This window comes from Somniosus microcephalus, chromosome 3, assembly GCF_052327205.1.
Source record: "Somniosus microcephalus isolate GS21.2 chromosome 3, FLI_Smic_1.0, whole genome shotgun sequence".
In the NCBI taxonomy this organism is placed as follows: domain Eukaryota; kingdom Metazoa; phylum Chordata; class Chondrichthyes; order Squaliformes; family Somniosidae; genus Somniosus; species Somniosus microcephalus.
Window position 1 is genome coordinate 169,185,955 of NC_140989.1, and position 25,954 is coordinate 169,211,908.

The 25,954-nt window shown below is 46.6% G+C and overlaps 1 protein-coding gene across 1 annotated transcript in view; it reads left to right on the top strand.

The window, feature by feature from the left end:
* The window catches only part of LOC147121534 (synapse differentiation-inducing gene protein 1-like), a 103,712-nt gene extending 91,152 nt beyond the window's left edge, over window positions 1-12,560 (top strand). Inside the window, exon 3 of the mRNA XM_085981866.1 lies at window positions 5,300-12,560. Within this exon, the coding sequence (XP_085837992.1) occupies window positions 5,300-5,458 (159 nt within the window). The 3' untranslated portion in view covers window positions 5,459-12,560. The remainder of the gene's footprint in view (window positions 1-5,299) is intronic.
* The last annotated feature ends 13,394 nt before the right edge of the window (window positions 12,561-25,954 follow it).

Sequence of the window (25,954 nt, forward strand, 5' to 3'; positions counted from 1 at the left end):
GGAAAGTGAGCAAGGGGCCTCCACATCTGCTGAAGCTTCAGGGGAAGCACCACGTAGGAGCATGTGTAAGAGAAAGGTACTGCACAAATAGTCACAAGGGTAGTCACTTGGGTGAAATTTGATGTTTTATGTTAAAAAGCCATCAGATGAATACTGTAAATAAAAAATCTGATGGCTACTGCTGTAGTTGTGGCGAGTGTCATTTCGCGAATGGGATTTTCACATTGAGGGCTTAGGATTACTTGCAATTGTCAGTATGGTGGTCAAATTGATGGGAATCCGCTGGTCCTTGGCCATTGTCGATGCTCAGGTAAGAAGCTGCAAGGCAAAAGTGCTTGATTGGCTAGGCTAAGCAAATCTGGCCAAGATGAGAGCGTTCCTTGCATCCCGGGCAGCAATGTTCTCGCATACTGCTGGCGCTGGTTGATGGGCCTCTGCAAGATGTTCGTTTTCGCTCTCCTCCTCCTCATCTGAGGAGGATATGTGACGAGCCACTTGGTCCTCAGGAATCTGCAAGCCACGACGTTGTGCCATGTTGTGAAGTGCACAACAAACCACGACGATTCTGGAGACCCTGGCTGCTGAGTACGGCAGGGCTTCACCTGATCTATCCAGGCATCTGAAGCGCATCTTCAGCAAAGCGATGGTTTGCTCGATTATGGCTCTGATGGACATGTGGCTGGAGTTGTAGCTCTCCTCAGCTTCGTTGGATGGTCTCCTCAACGGCATCATTAGCCACGTCTTCAGGGGATAGCCCTTGTCTCCAAGTAGCCATCCGTTAAGTTGGTCTGGCGGACTGAATAGCGGAGGCACACTAGACTGGCGCAGTATGAAATTTTGCATGATTGTGCCAAGTACCCTGGCGCAACTGCCAGGGTACTTGGCACAAACATGCAAAATTTCCTTCTTGTGGTCACACACCAGCTGAACGTTAAGGGAGTGGAAGCCCTTGCGGTTGACAAAAATACCTGGATTGCGATGGGGTGCCTTAAGGGCCACATGTGTGCAGTCAACAATGCCCTGCACTCTTGGTAAGCCTGCCAGATTAGCTAATCCAACCGCATGCGCCGTGACACTTGCTTGATCTTTGATGAAATGGATGTGATTGTGCGCGATGGCAAAGAGGGCATCGGTTACCTGCGTGATGCAAGTGTGTGCGGCCGCCTAGGAGATGCCGCTGATGCCTGCTGCTGATCCCTGGAATGAGCCTTAGGCAAAAAAGTTGAGTGCGGTGATGACTTTGACGGCCACTGGTAAGGGTTGTCCACCTGGTCCTCTGGCCTGTAGGTGTTGTTGCAGCATTGCGCAGATGTCACCCACTACCTCTCGCGAAAGTCGGAGCCGCCTTTGGCACTGCTGCTCAGACATGTTGAGGTAGCTGACCCTGTGTCTGTAGACCCTGTTTGGGGGTATCTCCTGCACCAACGGGCTTCCATGCGCTGGCCCCTTCTGGCCTGTGCAGCTTTAGGTGAGTGAGCAGTAGCTTGGCGCTCCTGTTGGTGCTGCTGCGGTTGGTGCTGCTGCTGTTGGTGCTGCTGCTGTTCATGGTTCTGCTGGTGCCGCGGCTGGTGTTCGTCCTCATCTAATGTCCAGAAGGGAAGGAAATAAATGGCTCCCATGCTTCTGGTATATGCCTCAGTTGAGGAAGTGCTCAGTGAGGGTGGCGAGAGGGGTTTCCCAGGAGGTCACACTGGAGATGGGTGTCAGGCTCCAAACTTCCACAGTTGTGGTTATGCCTTCTAAAAGTTGCCCCAGACCTGAGACTACAAAGTCCCGCCACCTGCAAATGATGGCTGATCAAATCTCCTCTTTAATGGTTGAGCTGCAACTGATAGTCAGCAATCCAATTGTGCTACCGCCAGGTTTCACCGTCGTGTTTCAGAACAGGCGTGTTTCACGAGGGAAAAGGGTTAAAATCGCAAAGGCCTTTCAAAATGGCATTATAGAGGCAATTTAGTGCTTGTTAAGGGCCTTAACGGCCTATCCCGCCTCTTGGAGGCGGGACGGAGACGGGACCATTAGACACGAATTAATGAAAATTGCTTGGAGGCGGGGTTGGGCCCGCACACCAGTTTTTGCAATTTTAACCCCCCACACACCTCCAATCCCACCTCCACGGCCCAATGAAATCCCTGCCCTTAGTCTCAGCTCCCTTATCCCCTCCGTCAACTGCTTTACAGACATCCGTAAACCTTTTGTTTATATTCTCTTCTCAATGCCGGTTAGCTGCCGCTCTCTTTTTCCCATAACGTACCGAAAAAACTTTTACCTCATATTTGAAATTGTCCCACCAAACTCTTCTTTCTTTCAAGAACAAAGGTTCCTTCTGAGCATTCTTTATTATATTTAAAATCCCTTCTTTATAAGCAATTTATTTCAGGTATTGATTGTTTAAAATCCACAGTCCTGAACTGATCTTAACTCTGCTGTTCCTAATTCTAAGAACCAAAGCCGAGTGGTCACTAAAAAATACTTTTTTATAATAAATCTCCATCACCTCAGAACTTAACCCTTCCCGCATTAACACAAAATCTATTCGGCTCTGTTTTAAAACATCACCCACCCAACCTGTTCTGGAGAATTCCCTTTTTATGGGGTTCCGGTCACTCCATAAGTCTCTCAAATTTAAATTTGCCATCATTTTTACAATCATCCCTCTGGAGTTATCATCCTTAAAGGTCATCTGGGCTGAAATGTCCATCTGAGATAAAAATACATTAAAATCCCCCATTATACAAGGATTTTCCACCTCTGCCACTTCAGTGAATAACCTCTGAAAAAACTTGCGACGCTTGCAATGTTCGTTCGATGCATAGATATTAAAGAGATCGCAAATAAATTCCTCCATTTCTACCCTTAGCCGTAAAAATCTCCCCTCAGTGTCCTTGTCCACCAAGGCAACGTTCTCTTTTATAGACGGACTCACCAAAACAGCCACCCCTCTACGGTTATTGTTTGCACAACTTGCAAACACCTCTCCCTTCCAAACCTTCTGAACTCTTTCTAGGATATCCTCATCCCAAAGGGTTTCTTGCAGACACAAGTCCGTGTCTTTAAAACCCTGCAACAACTGCTGCAATTTCTTCTCACCCCTCAGTCCGTTCACATTAATCGAGACCAATGTAATCATGGCTCCGAAGAAGGGAAGTATGCCTGATAATCTCCCCATCATTTCATCTCTGGCCCTTCCCTCCTCTCATGCTCCTTCCCAACTTTTCAGCCAGCTGTTGCTTTTTCCTGCAGCCTCCGACTCTTTTTCACCTCCTGATTGAACCTTCCCTGCTGTTTCAGTCTCTTCCTTGCATTAAGTTTGGGCCAAGGAGCTGCCCTTTCTCCCTCCTTCTGCCCCTCACTAACCTTTCCCTTTCCACATGATGCCACCCCACCCCCCACTTCCATGTCTCTGTCCCTCTCTAATTCCTCACTCTCAAGCTCTTCTGTAACCCTCTGTGCCTGCTCCCCATCAGATACATAATCCTACTCCCCGTCAGATACATCATCTCCCATAGAGAGTCTTCCTGCTATTGCGGTTTCTCCAACAGTGCCGCTCCCTTCGACCTCACCTCCACCGCTGACCCTTGCTCTCTGATCCTTCTCTCTCTGGGACAATGGCGCACCTATATTGCTCCCTTCTGGCATCTTTGTCTCGCCGCTCCCATCCTGCTGCCCCTTTAAGGCTCCTGCCTCTTGCACCCTCTCCTTGTCTTGTCCCCTCCTGCTCACCGAGATGTCCGACTCCCCATCTTTCTTTGGAGTACTTACATTTACCACGCACCCCGCTCCCGCCTCCTCTCCCCCCGCGGACACCAGATTCTTTAGGGAGAGCTGAACCATATTAAGGCTCGAGTCTGCACTTGACCCTTGCTACCCTCTGCTGTCTTTCTTCTTTTCCACTGTACTTGGTGTGTTTTCCACCATCTCCATCCTGTTCTCTGCTCCGCAATTTTCTGCCTCTTCCTGTGCTCTTTTCTCCTTCAATTTACCAGCTGTGTCCTCCGAATGCTCCGTTCCTCCGGCTGTTCCATTCACACCTCCTGCTCCTTCTCCCATCTCCTCGTCACTCATAGAGCTTCCTTCTGCCTCACACTCACAGCGGGTGGGGCCTTTGTGACACACCCCACAGCTCTCCGCCTTGCAGCTCCGAGCGATGTAGCTAGACTCACCGCAATTATAACAGTACAAGTCTGGACAGTTTCTTACAAGATGGTCATGTCCAAGACAATAATAACAAACCTTCACTTGGTTATCATGCAGTACTCGGAAGTACTGCACTCCTTCCATTGTCTCAAATTTCATGCTGTACGGTAATGACTTCACCCCCTCTGGGAACCGCACCTTTACGTAATGGGTTCCATCTGCTACCCGTGTTCCTGGATAGTTGTTGCTGAGCAAATTTAATGTCCCACGACTCCAACTTTTTGATTAGCACTTCGTCCTCAATATAAACTGGCAAGTTTAAGAATGAGACCACCACCTCTTCCGAATATAGCAGAGATACTTCCAAGAACTTATCGCCAACTTTCAAACTGAGTAAAAGTCTTTCTACCTCCTCTCGGCCACTGACCGTCACCTCAAACCCAACATTCGGCTTTGGTCGGCAGGCAAAGCAGCTTCCCTCGCCACAGTCCTCATGTACCGCTTGGATAATATCCCAAGCTTGTATCTCCTTATCCTCGCACTGAACCACCACCATGTTTTCTTTTCCAAACCTCCTGGGGTCCCGACCCAAATCTTTGGGCCTTTTTCTTTCCCTTCCAACCACAGTTTCTCCCCTAATTAAATTAATCTTAGGAACACTGTCTTCTGAGGGGCCCGGCACTCTGGACCCCTCAGCAGCCATCTGGCTGTTGTTTATGGGCCAAAAAGGCCATAAAACCTGGAAAAAAAACAAAAACCCACCACCAACTTTTTACAAACTCACTCCAACTCCCTGCAGCAATCAGGCAACCGGAAACACCTGCTCACTCCTAGCCCCTCCCACCTAGAGAGAGATACCCACTGAGCCGCAGTTGACACGGTGATGTGTATTCGTCATCTAACCCTGATCTCAATGCTTGATACCAGCATTGGGTAGCTGAAGTGTTCCATTCAGCACCACTAATATGACTCACCTTGAAGAGCACAACACTCACGATATAAAGACTTTATAAACAGCGGTATATCAAAAAGTGTTATGATGCTAAACCAGTACTGTGGGATATGCTGCTAAACAGCTTTGGATAAAGAGGCAGTTTCATCATTGAAAAGTTCGCCATTTCGCATTGACTAAAACCATTTATTTTTATTCATTCTTCTCTAGACCAACAAGGGTGTGGCGAAGGGAGACTACCACCATGCGAGCTCCAGCTCCAGACGGGCCCTCTTCTTGGCTGTGCTCTCCATCACCATTGGGACTGGCATTTACGTGGGTGTTGCAGTGGCCCTGATAGCCTACCTGTCCAAGAACAACCATTTGTAGGACACTAACCTAGATGGACACACGCGGAGCTCTTTGCTACGTAGGAGAGCGTGACCTCTTGAGCCGCACAAGAGAAGTCCCAACATCAGAAGGTGAGCTGGTGAGCTCCAACACGGCCAACAGAACATTTTATTAAAATAAAAACCTCATCAGCATTCATGATACCAATCATCGCATCATTGTACAGTCTGGGGAGAACAGAAGGCCAAGTGCTTCCCTTTTCTGCGGATACTTGCTCCTTCTATCATGGAGAAAATGCCCCCGGGCTCTAACTGGTAATTCAATCAGCTCAACAAGGAGGAGGCTTTGCCCCAAATGTAAGGACAATGTAGCTTTTCAGAAGAACAGAGAAGGTCAGAAATCTGGAGAAGCAACTTTGAAGAGGAGGAGAAACAGTAACGGCCAACAAAAGAAATCCACAGTGCTGAGTTGTTTTCAGTGGAACACCTTCTGCCATTTTATCACCTCTTTGGCAAAAGGAGGTGATGTTTGACTGAATCCAGCTGGTAACTTTTGAATCCATTTCTTTTCAGGACAATCCAGAACAAGGGGGAACAATCTTAAAATTAGAGCTAGGGAGGTCAGGAGTGAAATCAGGAAGCACTTTTTCATACAAAGGGGAGTGGAAATGTGGAACTTTCTCCCCAGAAAGGCTCTTGATGCCGGGGGTCAATTGGAGCTTTGGTTGGATCAATTATTTTTGTTGGGTAAGGGTGTCAAGGGATATGGAGCAAAGACGGGTGAATGGAGTTGAGGTACAGATCAGCCATGATTTGATTGAATGGCGGAACAAGCTCAAGGGGCTAAATGGCCTCCTCCTGTTCCTGAGTATTCCTCCGTACTTGTTCATATTGATTCAAAAACGTAATTGAAACAGAAGTGGGATAACCTTTGTTTTACCCAACATTGTAACCTGTTACATAGGCTCAAAGGCATAGTTACCTCCCGAATCAAGTAGCTTCCACGTTCTCTGAAGCAACATAGCTGAATACGAAGATGTGTCTGATATCATTACGGTCCTGAAACCGAACTCTTCTTCACAAAGTACTTTAATGTTTTCTAACTGTGCCTAGAAGTTAAAACTGGGCAGGGTTCTGTCATCAATTATTCGTTACAAGTAATTCTCAAAATGCTCTTTCAGCAGAATTGAGAGCTTGCAGCAGCTGATCGTCCTGTCTCTTCTAACCTCCAATCTTTCTCTGCGTCCAGTACAACCTTCCTTTCTTTCTTTTACCAAACCCTATTCCTATTCCACTACATGCTTTTTAAATCCTAGTTTGGCGTCATCTAACCTCGACTTGATTTATCCCATCTTCTCTCCTATTTTTTTCACCTATCTAACCATTGGCTCAGTGGGAGTCAGAAGATTATGGGTTCAAGTCCGACTCCAGGGACTTGAGCACATAATCCAGGCTGACACTACAGTACAGTGCTGAGGGAGTGCTGCATTGTCAGAGGTGCCGTCTTTTGGATGAGATGTTAAACTGAGGCCCCGTCTGCCCTTTCAGGTGGGTGTAAAAGATCCCATGGCACTATTTCAAAGAAGAGCAGGGGAGCTATCCCTCATGTCCTGGCCAATATTTATCCCTCAATCAACATCACTAAAAACAGGTTATCTGGTCATTATCACATTGCTGATCGTGGGACCTTGCTGTGCGCAAATTGGCAGATCTCACTCCATGTCTACTATCTATTAAAATTAATCGTACAGAGGAAACTATAACCCATTGGCATTGGATAAATTGATACTTTACCCAGGCCTCTGATCAGAATTGTGTGCAATGATGTGATCAGTGGTGCCACAATGACATGTGCCACCAATCACGTCTGCCAGAAAAATTCCTGAACTTTAATTGGAAATGGAAAAGTCTAGATTACAAAACCTCACCCTCAATTACAGCTGTGCCTGCTGTACAGATTTACCTCAACGTGGCTGATTCGCAACAGAGTTCTGCTGGCTGTTCCCAGAATTCCTCAAAGTGACAACAACGCACTCAACAGTATTCCTCCAGGACTTAAAGAGGAGAGTCTTTAACTGGCCTTTTCTCAATGCTCACTGTGGTATCGAGGGGTTAACATATTTTTCCAGTGCTGGACGCTTATTCGGCTAATCACTTCCTCAACATGAAATCTGGTTAAACCAGTATAAGAACGACTTGTCTGGAGCACGTAAAAACATCCACAAAAGTGAAACTTAAAAACAATTCGATCTGGACAGTACTGATTTAGCCACTTAACACATTTCTGAAAGTTAAGCATGCAGAAGGTATAAAAAAGGTAATTGTATGTTATTTCAAATTTTACAGTTAATGAATGCCCTGTCATTAACACAATGGTTTGAGTTCTATTTGCATGTAAAATTGGATGTGTATTAATCGGAATACACACAGGAGATCACAGGAGTCATGGTGCATTACCCATTTATATGTATAATATCGGCTATAACAGAACCACTGGCACATTTATTGTATATATTTTTCTGACTATTCCTGGATGGGTTAGCGTCATTGTTCAAAGTAAAACTGATTATATACTTTGTTTTCATTAGAATGAAATGTCCATCAAGCACTGAGAGAAACTATTGGACTAGATGGCCACTGGGAGATTATGACTGATGTCCATCAAACCCATTGGACTAAATGGCCACTGGGAGATTGTGACTGATGTCCATCAAACTCATTGAACTAAATGACCAGTGGGAGATTGTGACCAATGTCCATCAAACCCATTGGACTAAATGGCCACTGGGAGATTGTGACCAATGTCCATCAAACCCATTGGACTAGATGGCCCCTGGGAGATTGTGACTGATGTCCAACACCATTGGACTAAATGGCCACTGGGAGATTGTGACCAATGTCCATCAAACCCATTGGACTAGATGGCCCCTGGGAGATTGTGACTGATGTCCAACACCATTGGACTAGATGGCCAGTGGGAGATTGTGACTGATGTCCATCAAACTCATTGAACTAAATGGCCCCTGGGAGATTGTGACCAATGTCCATCAAACCCATTGGTCTAGATGGCCAGTGGGAGATTATGACTGATGTCCATCAAACCCATTGGACTAGATGGCCAGTGGGAGATTGTGACTGATGTCCATCAAACCCATTGGTCTAGATGGCCAGTGGGAGATTATGACTGATGTCCATCAAACCCATTGAACTAAATGGCCAGTGGGAGACTGTGACCAATGTCCATCAAACCCATTGGACTAGATGGCCAGTGGGAGATTGTGACTGATGTCCATCAAACCCATTGGACTAGATGGCCCCTGGGAGATTGTGACTGATGTCCATCAAACCCATTGGTCTAGATGGCCAGTGGGAGATTGTGACCAATGTCCATCAAACCCATTGGACTAGATGGCCAGTGGGAGATTGTGACTGATGTCCATCAAACCCATTGGACTAGATGGCCCCTGGGAGATTGTGACTGATGTCCATCAAACCCATTGGTCTAGATGGCCCCTGGGAGATTGTGACTGATGTCCAACACCATTGGACTAGATGAAGAATTCTTGACAAAGATTGAGGAGAACAAACCACAAGTACCATTGGGACTACTGCCCAGTGTCATTCATTAGGACTGACATGAGGCATTTTGGTTTACAGATTTATGATCTATAATGAAAGTATGTCACTTTTAAAAATAAACTCACCTTCATATATTTCAGTCTCACTCCTAATATTGCTCTGATCCTGACAGTTTTGTGAAGTTATGTTGATCATGACACTTATGATTTATTTTTCATAAACACCTACACTTAATGCATAAATTGAAGTTGATGGAAAAGAAAATCGGGCAGGTTGTGAAACACACTGCCGATTCGCTATCGCCCATTTTGCACTACCACCCAAGTTGGATTTATACCCCATTCATGTTGGGTTAGACCCCATTTGGAGTCCAGTGTTCAGTTCTGGGCACCACACCTCAGGAAGAATATATTGGCCGTGGAGAGAATGCAGTACGGATTTACCAAAATGCTACCAGGGCTAAAGGGGTTAAATTCTGAGGACATGCCACGTAAACTTGATTTGTATTCTCTTGAGTTTAAAAGATTGAGGGGTGATCTAGTGGAGGTGTTAAAATGATAAAGTAATTTGATAGAGTAGATACAGAGAAACTAATTCCTCTGATTGGGGAATCCAGAACAAGGGGCACAATCTTAAAATTAGAGCAAGGCCGTTTATGAGTGGAATCAGGAAGCATTTTTTCACACAAAGCATAGTAAGAATCTGGCACTCACTCCCCCAAAAGGCTGTGGATTCTGGGGGTCTATTGCAGCTATCAAGATGCAGATAGACAGATTTTTGTTGGATAAGGGTATCAATGGATATGGGCCAAGGTGGATAAATGGAGTTGAGGTGTGGATCAGCTGTGATCTAATTGAATGGCAGAACAACCTCGAGGGGCTGAATGGTCACCTCCCGTTCTCTGATACATTAACTGGTCCCCTGTGACTCTTGTGGTGCAGTTATACCATTAAAAAAAATCCCTACTGGCCACTAACTCCATCCTAAAGAAACAGCCAAGAGGATTCCCCATTGTCCCACAAAACAATAGCTGTTCAGGGTGCCTATAGGGCATAAACCTCTCAGTTTTGAAATTAGTAGCACAAAACAGGCACTAGTAAATTGGCAGCCCACTTTACACCCCACCCCATTTTCCTTTCCAATGAAGTCTATGGACAGAGTGTAAAATGGGAGGCCAGTTTGCTTTTGCCTGTTTTGCGTTACCAACCAAGACCAGTTTCACCCCAATGCTTCAAACTGAAATCATTCCTCTCCTGTTTCCCGCTATTTTTCCCGCTTTAACTGTGATGATTTTGATTTATGCCAAATTTGCTAATCGGACTACTAGGGCTGAATTTTGTGAATGGAGTCAAGTTGGAGGTGGGACTGTGCTTGTCGTGTCAATGTCCCACCTCCATCCTCACCTGACCAACCATTTTCCCCTGATTGACCTTGTTAAGCCCGCCCTGCAGGCTCAGCAGGCCAATTAGGGGGGAAGCCACTGACAGAGCACGTCAGCGTCAGACATGCTTTCTGTCAAGACTTCTTGAAAGAAGAAATGTCAACGTTTGACAGCTCTGTGAAGCTGTCAAACACTGACATTCTCCTTAGTTTGATTAGTCCTTGTGTTCAGGACTCATCAAACCTTTCAACTTTGTGAATTTCACATGGCTGTTAGTTCGAAGGTTCCAACAGCCAGTCTGTGAAATTGACAAGGAGGATGTTGGTTCTCCCGATCCAGTGCGGCTGAAGGCTGTAGGAAGAAAACAAGGTAAGTGAACATTTTTTAAAAATTATCACTCACCTTACATACTTACCACTCCACACTTGCACCCATCACTCACCTCTACATCTTATTTCCAGGTGCCTCCGACCACCACAGACCTCATTCACGTCTCCTCCAATCCGGCGGGGTTCTCCGAGGTCGGGAAGCCTTCACCTGTGAAGGTAAAATGGCACTAATCCTTTTTTCTGCCTGTTAACTACCTGTTAACAGGCAGCTAAAAGGATTAAATGCCTTTCCCGCCTCCAGGAGATGGGATCCGAAGCAGCACATCTTCCCGCCTCCTGGCAAAAGGGCACAGAGGTGGGATGGGGGCGGGTTTGCCATCTGCCCCCACTTTCTCCTAATTTACCGGCTGTCCCGCCTCATTGCCTGCCTCCTAGCCTCATACTTAGAGGTAGAAGAGATGGGGTGGGAGTAACAATTTCTGCACCCCCCAACCCGCAGGCTCTGCAAAGAGGCGACATAAATGGTTTGCGAACAACCTCGCTCTATCCTATTTCCAGGGATATCACAAGGGTGCTGGAATGGAGTGTGCTTGCGATTGTAGTAGAGACACTGAACAGAAAAACAATTTATATTTATATAGCACCAAGGCACTTTACAGGAGCGTTCTAAAAAAAATTTGAACCAAGCCACATAAGGAGATATTGTGCAGGTCAAAGTGGTAAGTTTTACGGAGTGTCTTAAAGGAGGAAAGAGAGGTAGAGAGACGGAGAGGTTTAGGGAGAGAATTTCAGAGCTTAGAGCCTTGGCAGCTGAAGGCACGGCCACCAGTGGTTGAGTGATTATAATCAGGGATGCTCAAGGTGGCAGAATTAGAGGAGCGCAGATATCTCAGGGTGGGTTGTGGGACTGGAGAAGATTACAGAGATAGGGAGAAGCGAGGCCATGGAGGGATTTGAAAACAAGGATGAGAATTTTAAAATCGAGGCATTGCTTAACCGGGAGCCAATGTAGGTCAGTGAACATGGGGGTGATGGGTGATCGGGACTTGGTGCGAGTTAGGACACGGGCAGCCGAGTTTTGGATGACATCAAGTTTACGGAGGGTAGAACATGGGAGGCCAGCCAGGAGTGAGTTGGAATAGTCAAGTCTAGAGGTAACAAAGGCATGGATGAGGGTTTCAGCAGCAGATGTGCTGAGGTGGGGCGGAGAAGACAGCTTGGCAAATATATTTATGACGTCGCCACCCATCGCAACTAGCGCACGATTCTTCCTTCATGATGAACAGAAGCTTGATGAGAAGACAAAAGGAGGATATTTGTGTTGTCATCTTCCAAATGAAGGACACCAAGTGCCCGTGTCAACGAAGGAATATTAGTGTATCGTAATAAAGAGATCATTAAGGCCTCTTCCCACAGATGGCAATGGGTGACTACCAAAGACAACACTTGAGCTTCAATCTATATGTACCTCACAGTGTCAGGGATAGGGGTTTTCCACAGGTGTTCTGCCAAAGCTAACAGCAGACAAGGAGGAGAATCTCACAGGCAAATTCACCGCCCACTCCTCCGATTACTGAAACATGCTTAAAGTTCAGCTTGCTTTCATTAGCTTAGTTTAAGACACTACTGTTACAAAGGAAATGTTTAGCCAACTGCAAAAGTGTAATAAGTCTTCTCTTCCCATTTGTTTGTTCATATTCTTCCACTCGCAAGTGTATTTTTATTCATGGACCTGTCTTGTCGGAAGGGCCAATTAATTTGTACAGTTGGTTATCAGTAACACCACTCTTTAAGCACCATGATATCAATTGTAGGTTTACGGAACTGAATGTACAATAAAATTACATTTTAAAATAAAACATTTTGACAGTTCTGTTGATGAATAAACATGTGGTGGTTGCTGCATCTGTCGAGTAGATCTTTCAGGGAGACCAGTGTCCCAGATTCCGATCACCAATGGTTGTCTGCTGATTCCAGCATGGAGTTAGGAGAAGCAAGGATCAGATAGGGCTTTCCCATAACTTTCTAAGCTCAAAATCATGGTTGGTGATAAGAGCGGACAAACACTTAATGCGCTCATTTGAGATTCCACTGTCAGCCATCTAACAGAGGCATTAACCAACTTATTTTCACATGTCAGAGAAGAACTTAAAGGAATATTACATCATTGCCAGCTTCCCATTCACCACCTTCCATAAACTTCTGCTCATCCAAAACTCTCCGCCAAGCCCAATCCGCCCACCCTCACATTGGCCCTCAGTCCTCAATACTTCCAACTTAAGATTCTCACACCCCACCACCCCGTTAAATCCCTTACTGGCCTTACTTCTCCCTATCTCTGACCTCTCCCATCCCTACAACTGCCCCTGTCCCCCCGAACGCTCTATTCCTGCACAGATTCAGTCCATTCTTAGTGCTCAATCACCTTGATCCCCTCAGCCCTTCTCCGCATTTGAAGCAATGATGCATCCTGGACTTGTTGGCTTTCTAGATCTGCCTTTGCTGGCCTATGACTTTTCACTGGGTGGGAAACCCCAGCCATTGCCTTTTCTAGAAATTAGCCCATGATCTACGATTTAAGGCATTCAAGTCCCACACTAGAGACTTGAGCACATAGTCCAAGCTGACATTCCCAGTGCTGCACTGTCGGAGGTGCTGTCTTTCAGATAAGACGTTAAACTGAGGCTCTGTCTACCTTCTCAGGTGGGTGTAAAAGATCCCATGGCTGTATTCAAAGAGCAGGGGGGAGTTCTCCCCAGTGTCCTGGCTAATATTTATCCCTCAACCAACATCACTAAAAAACAGATGATCTGGTCATTTGTCACATTGCTGTTTGTGGAATCTTGCTGTGCACAAATTGGCTGCCGCCTTTCCTACATTACAACAGTGACTACACTCAAAAGTACTTCATTGGCTGTGAAGCGCTTTGGGACATCCTGAGGTTGTGAAATACGCTAAAGAAATGCAAGTTATTTCCTTTAATCACATTTTATGCCATGGTCTTTCCCTAACTCTAGAATCAATATGTGAAGCAATTGAGTTATCCCATCATTTGATGCAGCATCATGGTCACTTATAATTTTACTAAAGAATCCTAATTTTTAAATGGATTACACTGCTGTAATAGTATGCTAGTCATAAGAGAACATCAAAAGTCAGGCTTCTGACTAGATTATTTTTAAACATAATCTACTTAATTCTTGCCTTAGCACTGGTGCAGTCATCATGTATAAATGTAATTATTAACACTTTGACATTGCCAACCAATCTCATATGCCAGGTTTTAAATGTACCTTATCTTTCTAGGACAGGATAATGATGATTCATATTTCATGTCTGAGGTCTCCCACCAATTCCATTTTATCCAGAGGCAATGATTCTTCTCGTAAATCATAGCAGGGGAATGGGTTCCCATTATTTAGAAGTTAAAGGAACTTCTTATTGTGTACGTTAAAGGGGAAAAGGTCATACACTGCCTCTCAGATTAGGATACCAAGTGAATAATCTCACATTCAAATAAAGGCCATCAAAGTAAATGGATAGTTAAAGGAATGATGGGGTTGATCAGGGACAAAAAAGGAGATCTTCTTGTGGAGACAGAGGGCATGATTGAGGTGCTGAATGAGTACTTTGCATCTGTCTTCACAAAAGGAAAGGATGAAGTTAATGCCACACTGGAGGAGGGGGAGTAGAGATATTGGATAAGGATAAAACTAGATAGAAAAGAGGTGCTATATTGTTTGGCATCACTCAAAGTTAACAAGTCACCCAGTCCAGGTGGGTTGCATCCTAGGTTGCTGCGGAAAGCTAAGGTGGAGATAGCAGAAGCTAGACTGGAGAATTGCAAATGTTACAACCTGTTCAATAAAGGGGAGAGGGGTAAACCTGGTAACTACAAGCCAGTCAGTCTAACTCAGTGGTGGGAAAATTACTGGAGACCATTGTCAAGGACAAAATTAATTGCCACTTGGCGAAGCATGGGTTAATAAAGGACAGCCAGCATGGATTTGTTAAAGGCAAATTGTGACTGACTAACCCGATTGCGTTCTTTGATGAAGTAACAGAGATGGTTGATGCAGGGAGTGGCAGTAGATGTTGAATATATGGGCTTTCAAAAGGAATTTGATAAAGTACCACATAACAAACTTATTCAGAAAATAGAAACACATGGTATTAAAGGGAGAGTGGTAACTTGCACACCTAATTGGATAAGGGATAGGAGGCAGAGAGTAGTGGTGAACGGATGTTCTTCTGATTGGAGAGAAGTAAGTAGCACAGAGTCTACGGAGTACTGCTTCTACAGAGTACTAAACTCGGGAATTTGGTGAGTGAGGGAATTTTAAGGGTTGATTTCTTTCTAAAATTTAGTAAAGTTTTGCATTTAACATTTGGCATTTAACTTAACTTTCACCTTAACTTGTTTCGTTCACAGTGGTAAACAATGTGCCTGCTAGTGGCAGATGCACAGGTAATTAGGTGGCTAGCTAGAACTGGCTCTGTGGTAATTACTGTCAGCAGGGGCTGACTCAGGGCTTTGGAATTTCTGCTGGTATAAAAACAAGAGGCGTTTGCTAATGCATGGAGGTAAGTAGCACAGGGTACTGAATTCAGGAATTCGGTGAGGTGGGGATAAGAGGTGCTGTTTGATGCATAAAAAATATAAACAACTAGGGTTAAATTAGGACCGTGGGCAAAGTTACAGTAAAGACCTAAAGCATATAACTAAATTTAATAAGTTAAACAAGGTTATTACCTAGATTAAAAACTATTAATAGACAATTGAGTATTTCAAAACTTGGAAACCTAATTAGTTAAATAAAATACAATAGAGATGGCAGGGCAGGTGATGTGTTGCAGCTGTAGCATACGGGAGCTGGTGGACCCCAGTGTGATCCACAGCAACCACATCTGCAGTAAGTGTCTGCAGCTCGAGGAACTTCGGCTCAGAGTTGATGAGCTGGAGTCCGAGCTTCAGACACTGCAATACATCAGGGAGGGGGAGAGTTACCTGAACACTTTGATCCAGGGGGCAGTCACACCCCTTAGGTTAAATACTTCAGATTTAGTCCGTGGCCTAGGACAGGAGGGTGTGACTACGAGTGAGGCAGGTATGGGGATCCAGAAGGTAGCATTGGAGGAGCCTCAGCCCTTGCACTTGTCCAACAGGTATGAGGTTCTTGCAGCTTGTGTGAACGAGAGCAGGGACTGCAGGGAGGATGAACAAACTGACCACAGCACCGTGGTACAGGGGGCCAGTCAAGTTGGGGGAGTGAAAAGGAATGTAGTAGCAGTAGGGAACAGTATAGTTAGGGGGATAGATACTGTTCTCTGCAGCTGAGAGCATGAGTCCCGAAGGCTGTGTTGCCTGCCAGGGTTAAGGACATCTCCTCGGGGCTGTAAAGGAACTTGGAGGGGAAGGATCCAGTTGTCATGGTCCACGTAGATACCAACGACATAGGTAGGACTAAGAAAGAGGTTCTGCTGAGGGAATATGAGCAGCTAGGGGCTAAATTAAGAAGCAAAACCACAAAGGTAATAATCTCTGGATTACTACCTGAACCATGAGCAAATTGGCATACTGTCAATAAGATCAGAGAGTTAAATGCCTGGCTCAAGGATTGGTGTGGGAGAAATGGGTTTCGTTCATGGGGCACTGTCACCAGTACTGGGGAAAGAGGAAGCTGTTCCATTTGGATGGCCTTCACTTGAACCATGCTGGGACCAGTGTCCTGCCGAATCGAATAACTAGGGCTGTAGACAGGGCTTTAAACTAAATAGTGGGGGGGAGGGTTCAGGTGAGGGGGAACTTAGAAAGTTAAAGAGAAAGGAAAAGGCAATAGTGCAGGATAGCGATAACCAGAGTGTGACAGGAAAGGTCAGAGTGTACAAACTTAAGAGTGCACCAGCAAATGGGGTCAGAGTAGGGAAAAAATGGTAAAAAGACAAATTTAAAGGCTCTTTATCTGAATGCACGCAGCATTCGTAACAAGATAGATGAGCTGACGGCACAAATATAAATGAATGGGTATGATCTGATAGCCATTACAGAAACGTGGTTACAAGGTGACGAAGACTAGGAACTGAATATTCAGGGGTATTTGACATTTCGGAAGGACAGGCCGAAAGGAAAAGGAGGTGGTGTAGCTCTGTTAATAAAAGATAAGGGGGGAGAAATTCGGTTGGTAGCGCCAGGGCTTAGTGCCTAAAGAGGCCGAGGCGCGGGGGGCTAAGCTGCTAGCGGCCAGGCGCCGCGAGGCGAGCGCCTCGTCCCATATTGAGTGGGCACTTAGTGCCGGTGCAAAAACTTAGCGCCCGCTCCGCAGGCTGATCATGACGTCATTTCAGTGTGCAACACCTTTTTGGCACCCCGGACCGGAAATTGACTGGCGCCCACCTCCGTTGCACCTGGCGCTAATAGTGACAGCTCACTGGAATGTTCCCCAGGCACTCTCGGGCTAGGGGGGCGCTCTTTAAAGGGGACTGCACTGTTATCAAAGCGTCAGCCATTTTGAGAGCACAACTTGTTGGTTGGTTTGAGCGAGTTGCAGAGCTGCAGTGGGAGAGCCTTATTGCCATTCAGCCAGCGGTGCCAGAGGACCGTCAGCCCTGTGAACATTACCTTGTTGCTGGTGAGACATTACAACCTTTACCTTGTTCGCTCTTATTATTGGGGCTGCTCTGGAGGGGAACGTCCTGCTGGTCGACCATGTTGCGAGGGCACAGAGACGGAGGGAGAGAGGGCCAGGAGTGGCCAGACGGAGGAGGGCCAACAGACGTCGCCACACCAGACCTTACGCAGCGAGGGTTTTCAGGAAACAGTTCTCCTACTACACCATGTCAGAGGAGCAGTGTGTCAGAAGGCTGCGATTCCACAAGGAGGTGGTGACTGAGCTGTACCACCTGCTTCAGGACGATTTGTAGCTGAAGATACGGTGCAGGATCTCTCTGTCGGTGGCCGTAAAGGTTACTGTAGCCCTGAATTTCTTTGCCAGCGGCTCGTTTCAGGCAGCAACTGGGGACATTGCTAACATTTCCCAGTTTGCGGTGCATTGCTGCATCCGCCAAGTTACAGATGCCCTATATAAGAGGAGGCGGCAATTCATCTCATTCCCTTTGACACCGGAGAAGCAGCGGGAGCGCGCACAGGGCTTCGCGGCAAGAGCTGACTTCCCCATGGTGCAGGGTGCCATTGACTGTACGCACGTGGCTTTGCACGCGCCTGTACAGAATCCTGAGGAGTTCCACAACCGCAAGGGGTTCCACTCCCTCAATGTACAGCTGGTCTGTGACCACCGGCAGCTGATCCTCGCGGTCAACGCACAATACCCTGGCAGCAGCCACGACTCTTTCATCCTGCATCAGACCTCAGTGGCAGACCTTTTCGAGGCCCCGGCTCACCCACGAGGCTGGCTTCTCGGAGACAAGGACTATCCTCTGTGCACCTGGCTGATGACCCCGCTTCGTTCGCCCAGCACCCCAGCAGAGGAGCAGTACAACGCCAGCCATCAGGCGACACGGAACATTGTGGAGCAAACAATCGGTGTGCTCAAGCAGCGGTTCCGCTGTCTCAACCATTCGGGGGGCGCCCTGCAGTACTCGCCGGAGCGAATCGCCCACGTCGTCGTTGTCTGCTGCATGCTCCACAACCTCGCCATCCAACGCACCCAGCCAATGCCAGCCGACTTTGAAGGACCAGCAGAGGAGGAGGTGGAGGAGGAGGCAGAGGAGGAAGACGGGAGGTTTCCAGAAACTGGAAGGGCCGTCCGTCAGAGGCTCATAAGGGGTCGGTTCTAGGCCCCTCTGACGGAATGCTTGGTGTCATTGGGAGAGAACCGTCCAGGTCACTCAAGGCATATGAAGGCCAGAATGATTGTAAATAGTATAGATGGCCATTGTAAATAAAACCTTTTCTTTATTTTCAAAAATGTGCTTCCTTCCAACATGGCAAAGCAATGGCAACTGAAAGCATAACTAGCGAAATAACACATAACTGTCTCGCAAACCCGCCAGACTACCCAAAACATTACTAACATTCACAGCAGGTGTATACGGCCTTGAATTCTACAAATAAGACGTCTCACCAGCTCCCTCTACTCTTGACCCCTTGATGGTGACCTACTTCTCTTACGAGATCGGCCCCTTCCCTCCCTGCAGCTCCTCCATAATTGGACCCCAGTGGCTGCATCAAGGCTGGGGGACGCCTGCTGAGTGTCCGAAAATGCAGAAGCCCCTGAGGGACGGCGTGGGCGACTTCTGGGCTTGGAGGGCCTGGATGCTGACTGCTCTAACTGTGCATGGGTGGAAGCAGTCTGTCCTGCAGGTGGTGGCAGCTGCAGGGGAGACGTCCCAGCGGTGGCATCAGGAATGCTGACATCCTGAGAGCGGACACCTGCTCCGTCGTCAGCCGACACACTGGCACTCTGATGGGGCAGCACCGCAGCATGCGCCCCAATCGGCTGGTCCACAGATTGACGGCCTGCTGTGGTGCTGCAAGGGCCCCGGGTAATCCTGCCTGATCCATCGAGGGTGGCAGCAGTCAGTGCTCGCGTGGCCTCAATCTGCATCTGCATGAGGCCAGCGAGTGACTGCGTGGCAGCACTCAGCACTTGCATGGCAGGTGCCAGTGCTTCGGTGAAGCCCTGGACAGTCCTTTCCAGTGCTTCGCTGAAGGCCGGGACAGTCCTTTCCACTGCTTCGGTGAAGCCCTGGACAGTCCTTTCCAGGGCTGACCCGAAGCCATGGACAGTCCTTTCCAGTGTTGCCCCAAAGTCCTGGACAGTCCTTGCCTGTGCTGCCCCGAAGTCCTGCGCACTCCTTGCCTGTGCTGCCCTGAAGTCTTGGACACACCTTGCCAGTGTCTCGATGGATTCAGGCATCCTTGCCACTGCAGCCATCAGCTCAGTGTGCCTGAGCCGAGCCTGAGCGCTCATTTCAGCGAGGGACCGCACCTCTTCCGCGCTCTGTGCAGCAGTCATCGTGGCCTGACTCGCCCTCCGGGGAGACGGCCCCCGAGCTTCCCTACCCCCCTTGCATTGCTGCAGCCCGCTGGTTCCTGGAACTGGTTCCTCATCAGAGCCACCCCCCCACCCCGCTCCCCTCCAGGGAAGTACTATCCCCAGTCTCCAGATGGGCTGGCTCGCCTGAGGCTGGCACGGATGTTCCGGCTTCCTCCTGCTGGTCGCCTCCAGAGTCCGTGGCACTGGCAGCTTGAGGGCCCATCTCCCGAGCTGGTGATGCAGCATCTGAAAGCAGGGAGGTTGAAGAGTGGCTTTAGCGAAAGGACAGGGTGGCAGCAAGGGATGCAAGATTGCTGCAATGCTATGACATGGGTCCAGAGTGAAAAGCATGCTGGTGGGGGGAACAAGTGGAAAGAGACAGATCAAAAAGGTGATGACCTTACCATTGCTGTGCACAATGGGGTCGGCAGCTCCAGTGGTGACAGGTCCAGTCATCCAGCCTCCAACAATCTGGTGAACTCTCTCCTCAAGGTCCATGAGGGTCTGGAGGTGAGGACGTCCTCTTCCGCTCCAAAGCTGCTCTTTGCGGTTCCTGGCCAGCTTGGCCTGCAGGAGAAAGGACGGGACGTGATGAAACATGATGCCCTGAACTGTCATCTCATGCCCCCCATGGTGGAATAGCCCTTACATGATGCCCTGAGCTGTCAGCTCATGCCCCCCATGGTGGACTAGCCCTTACATGATGCCCTGAGTTTAATGTGCATGTGTGATCCCAGAAAGGGCCATGGGTGCTGGCTGACAGATGGCCAATGGGGTATCGCGCACCCTCTGGCCATAAAGTCAGGTGCAGATGGAGGGATGAAGAAGATTGCCAAAACACCACTCACCCTAACGACCCGAGTGAGGTCGTTGAATTTCTTCCTGCATTGCACAGGGCTCCTGGTCACCACGCTGTTGGAGTTGACCTTTTGAGAAACTTCCCTCCAAGCTCTGCGGTGTCCCTTCTGATGAGGCCTCCTGCCATTGTCGGGGTACAGCACAGCTCGCCGGCGCTCCACTGCGCCAACCAAAGCATCCAATGCCCTCTCGGTAAAGCGCTCCGCTCTCTGCCTCACCTTCTCCATCTGGTCAAAGTTTGTAACGCCTCAGAATGCCCAGCGCCGATTTTGAGACTTACAAGGCGCAGAGTGTGGCTGCTGATCCTTACTGACCCACCCCTTTAAGAGCTGGCCGGCGCCTGAAAGTCTCGTGGTCGATTTTTGACAGCACCTGCACTGCGCCCGCCCGCCCCGATATTGAGTAGCACCTTAGGAGTCCCATGTAACGCCTGATTCTGCGCCGCAATCACCTATAGGGGCGCTGCAACTCAATATTACGTGAGGTAGCGATAAGCTGCATCTGGCTATAAAATTTGCACAGCGCCAATTCTAATGCCCCAAGCGGGGCTATACCCAATTTCTAGGCCAAGATCTGTACAGTAGTGAGGAATTATCTTTGCTCAGACGATCAAGATGTAGAATCAGTTTGGGTGGAGATAAGAAATAATAAGGGAAAGCAGTCACTGGTGGGAGTAGTTTATAGGACCCCTAACAGTAGCTACACTGTAGGACAAAGTATAAATTGGGGCTTGTAAGAAAGGTACTGCAATAATCATGGGTGATTTTAATCTTCATTATAGATTGGACAAATCAAATTGGCAAAGGTAGCCTTGAGGACGAGTTCATAGTGTATTCGCGACAGTTTCTTAGAACAATATGTTGTGGAACCAACCAGGGAACAGGCTATTTTAGATCTGGAAATGTGTAATGAGACAGGATTAATTAATGATCTCATAGTAAAAGATCCTCCAGGAAAGAATGATTATAAAATGAAGAATTTCAAATTCAGTTTGAGGGTGAGAAACTTGGGTTTCAAACTAGTGTCTTTAAAATTAAATAAAGGCAATTACAAGGGTATGAAGACAGAGTTGGCTAAAGTGGACAGGGAAATTGATTTAAAAGGTAAGACGGTAGAAAAGCAGTGGCAGACTTTTAAGGAGATATTTCATAACTCATAAAAATATATTCCAGTGAGAAAGAAAGACTCCAACAGAAGGATGAACCATCCATGGCTTACTAAGGAAGTTCAGGATGGTATCAAATTGAAAGAAAAGGCATGCAATGTTGCAAAGATTAGTGGTAGTCCAGAGGATTGGGAAATTATTAGAAACTTGCAAAGGATGACTAAAAAAATAATAGAGGGAGAAAATAGATTGAGAGTAAACTAGCAAGAAATATAAAAACAGACAGTAAGAGCTCCTACAAGTATATAGAAAGGAAGCGAGTAGCTAAAGTAAATGTTGGTCTCTTGGAAGATGAGACTGGGTAATTAATAATGGGAAACAAGGAAGTGGCAGAGACTTTGAACAAATATTTTGTATCTGCCTTCACGGTAGAAGACGCTAAAAGCACCCCAATAATAGTGGAAAATCAAGGGGCAAAGGGGAAGGAGGAACTTAAAACTATCACTAGAGAAAAAGTGCTAGGCAAACTAATGGGTCTAAAGGCTGACAGGTCCCCTGGGCCTGATGGCCTGCATCCTAGTGTCTAAAAGAAGTGGCTGCAGAGATGATGGCTGCATTGGTTGTAATCTTCCAAAATTCCCTAGACTCTGGAAAGGTCCCAGCGGATTGGAAAACTGCAAATGTAATGCCCATATTCAAGAAGGGAGGGAGACAGAAAGCAGGAAACTATAGGCCAGTCAGCCTAACATCTGTCAATGGGAAAATGCTGGAATCCATTATTGAGGAAGTAGTAGCAGGACATTTAGAGAATCATAATACAATCAAGCAGAGTCAACATGGTTTTATGAAAGGACAATCATGTTTGACAAATTTATTAGAGTTCTTTGAGGATGTAACGAGTAGGGTGGATAAAGGAGAACCGGTAGATGTAGTGTATTTGTATTTCCAAAAGGCATTTGACAAGGTGCCACATAAATGGTTACTGCACAAGATAAGAGCTCAAGGTGTTGAGGGTAATATATTAGCATGGATGGAGGGTTGGTTAACTAACAGAAAAAAGAGTCGGGATAAATGGGTCATTTTCAAGTTAGCAAACTGTAACTAGTGGGGTGCCACAGGGATCAGTGCTGGGGCCGCAGCTGTTTACAATCTATATTAATGACTTGGATGAAGGGACTGAGTGTAATGTAGCCAAATTTGCTGACGATACAAAGATAAGTGGGAAAGCAAGTTGTGAGGAGGACACAAAGAATCTGCAAAGGGATATAGATAGGTTAAGTAAGAGGGCAAAAATTTGGCAGATGGAGTATATTGTGGGAAAATGTGAGATTATCCACTTTGGTAGGAAGAATAGAAATGCAAAATATTATTTAAATGGAGAGAGACTACAGAATTCTGCGGTACAGAGGGATCTGGGTGTCCTCGTACATGAAACGCAAAAAGTTAGCCTACAGGTACAGCAAGTAATTAGGAAGGCAAATGGAATGTTGGCCTTTATTGCAAGGGGGATGGAGTATAAAAGTAGGGAAGTGTTGCTACAACTGTACAGGGCGTTGGTGAGACCACACCTGGTGTACTGCGTACAGTTTTGGTCTCCTTACTTAAGGAGAGATATACTTGCATTGGAGGCAGTTCAGAAAAGGTTCACTAGGTTGATTCCTGGGATGAAGGAGTTGACGTATGAAGAAAGGTTGAGCAGGTTGGGCCTATACTCATTGGAGTTTAGAAGAATGGGAGGTGATCTTATTGAAACATATAAGGTTCTGAGGGGGATTGACTGGGTGGATGCTGAGAGGATGTTTCCCCTAGTGGGGGTATCTAGAACTAGGGGGCATAGTTTCAGAATAAGGGGTCTCCCATTAAAGGCAGAGATGATGAGGAATTTCTTCTCTTAGAGGGTTGTGAATCTTTGGAATTCTCTGCCCCAGGGAGCTGCGGAGGCGGAGTCATTGAATATATTCAAGGCTGAGATAGACAGATTTTTGAACTACAGGGGAGTCGAGGGTTATGGGGAACAGGCAGAAAAGTGGAGTTGAGGCCAAGATCAGATCAGCCATGATCTTATTGAATGGCGGAGCAGGCTCGAATGGCCTACTCCTGCTCCTATTTCTTATGTTCTTATAAGCATGTAGTACAGTGCCACAGGGGTCGGTATTAGGACCTTTGCTTTTCTTGTTATATATAAAGGACCGGGACTTGGATATAGGGAGTACAATTTTGAAATTTGCAGAGAATACAAAACTTAGCAACATAGTAAATAGTGAGTATGATAGCAGCAGGCTTCAGGAGGACATGGTCAGACTGGAGAAATGGGCAGACACATGGCAGATGCAATGTAACGTGGATAAGTGTGAAGTGATGCACTTTGGGTGAAACAACATGGGCGAGGCAGCATATTCTAAATGGTACTATTTTGAGGGGAGTGCAAGAAATGAGGGACCTGGGGGTGCATAGTCACAAATCCTTGAAGGTGGCAGGGCAAGTTGATAAGGCGGTTAAGAAAGCGTATAGGATACTTGACTTTGATAATAGGAGCATTGAATTTTTTTTTAAAAAGGAAGTAATTCTAAACCTTTACAAGATAGGCGTCAGTTGGAGTACTGTGTACAATTCTGGCCACCACACTTTAAGAAGGATGTCAAAGCCTTGGAGAGGGTACAGAGGAGAGACTGGAGAAGCTTGTATTGTTCTCCTTTAGAGTAGAGATGGCTAAGGGGAGACATAATAAAAGTACTTATGAGGGGTTTTGATAGAGCAAGTAGGGAGAAACTGTTTCCCCTGGCAACTGGGTCAGTAACCATAATTGGCAAAAGAACGAGAGGGGAAATGAGTTTTTTTTTCACGCAGAGGATTGTTAAGATCTGGAACCCACTACCTGAAAGGGTGGTGGATAATGTTCCCACTCCAGGGATCCCAAGCATCCAGTGAGTTGGCTTTTAAATTGGGAAAAAAACGCTCATGCGCGGCCTGTTAAAGGGGCTGCGCAGCCCATTAAAGGGGCCACGCAGCCTGTTAAAGCGGCCGCGTGGTCCAAAAAATATTACGGGGAATATTGGTGGTGGAAGCAGATTCCATAGGAACTTTCAAAAGGCAATTGGACATGAACTTGAAGAGAAGAATAAATAAAGACTCTCATTTATATAGCACCTTCCATGACTTCAGGACGTCCCAATGTGCCTTACAGCCAATGAAGTACTTTTTTGAAGTGTAGTCACTGTTGTAATGTAGGAAACACGTTAGCCAATTTGTGCACAGCAAGCTCCCACAAACAGCAATGAGATAAGGACCAGATAATCTGTTTTAGTGATGATAATTAAGGGATAACTATTGGCCAGGTCACCGGGGATAACTCCCCTGCTCTTCTTTGAAATACTGCCGTGGGATCTTTTACGTTCACTGAGAGGGCAGACGGAGCCTCGGTTTAACGTCTCATCTGAAAGCCAGCACTCCCTCAGTACTGCACTGCAGTGTCAGCCGAGATCTGGAGTGGGACTCGAACCCACAACCTTCTGCCAGAGTGCTGAGGGAGTGCTGCACTGTCAGAGGTGCCATCATTCGGATGAGACGTTAAACCGAGGCCCCGTCTGTCCTCTCAAGTGGACATTAAAGATCTCATGGCACTACTTAGAGGAGCAGGGGGGCTCTCCCTGGTGTCCTGGCCAATATTTATCCCTCAACCAACAGATGATCTCATTGCTGTTTGTAGGACCTTGCTGTGCGCAAATTGACTGACATGTTTCCTACATTATAACAGTGACGACACTTCAAAAATACTTAATTGGCAGTAGTGCGCATTGGGACGTCATGAGGTCGTGAAAGGTGCTATATAAATGCAAGTCTTTATTTCTAATGCCTGGAACAAAAATGAGAATAATGATATTAGTTCCAGAGGATTTCATGCAAGAAGAGAGACCCTCTAATATACGTTGCAATGGAGGCCGAACAAAAATCCCAATATTAACACGGTGTGCAGTAGATTGAATATAAAAGATCAAATCAGATTATACCGAGCACTGAGATTTCCCAGCTTCACGGGGCTATGAATACTATCATCCTGCATACAAAACAATAACACAGCATTGCACAACGCGTTCAAATAGATTGCTACAGCAGAACTGAAAGATCATTTGGAAAAAATATCATTTCTTTCCAATCATGAAGATTACACTTGGGTCAAGAATTTTATAAGAAGCAGATTTATTTTAAAAAGAGGAAGCTGCAATGTGTGTGACCCGGCCCCTTTAATCACCCATTGTTTGGCAAAAATAAAATCAAACCTTGCTCTTTT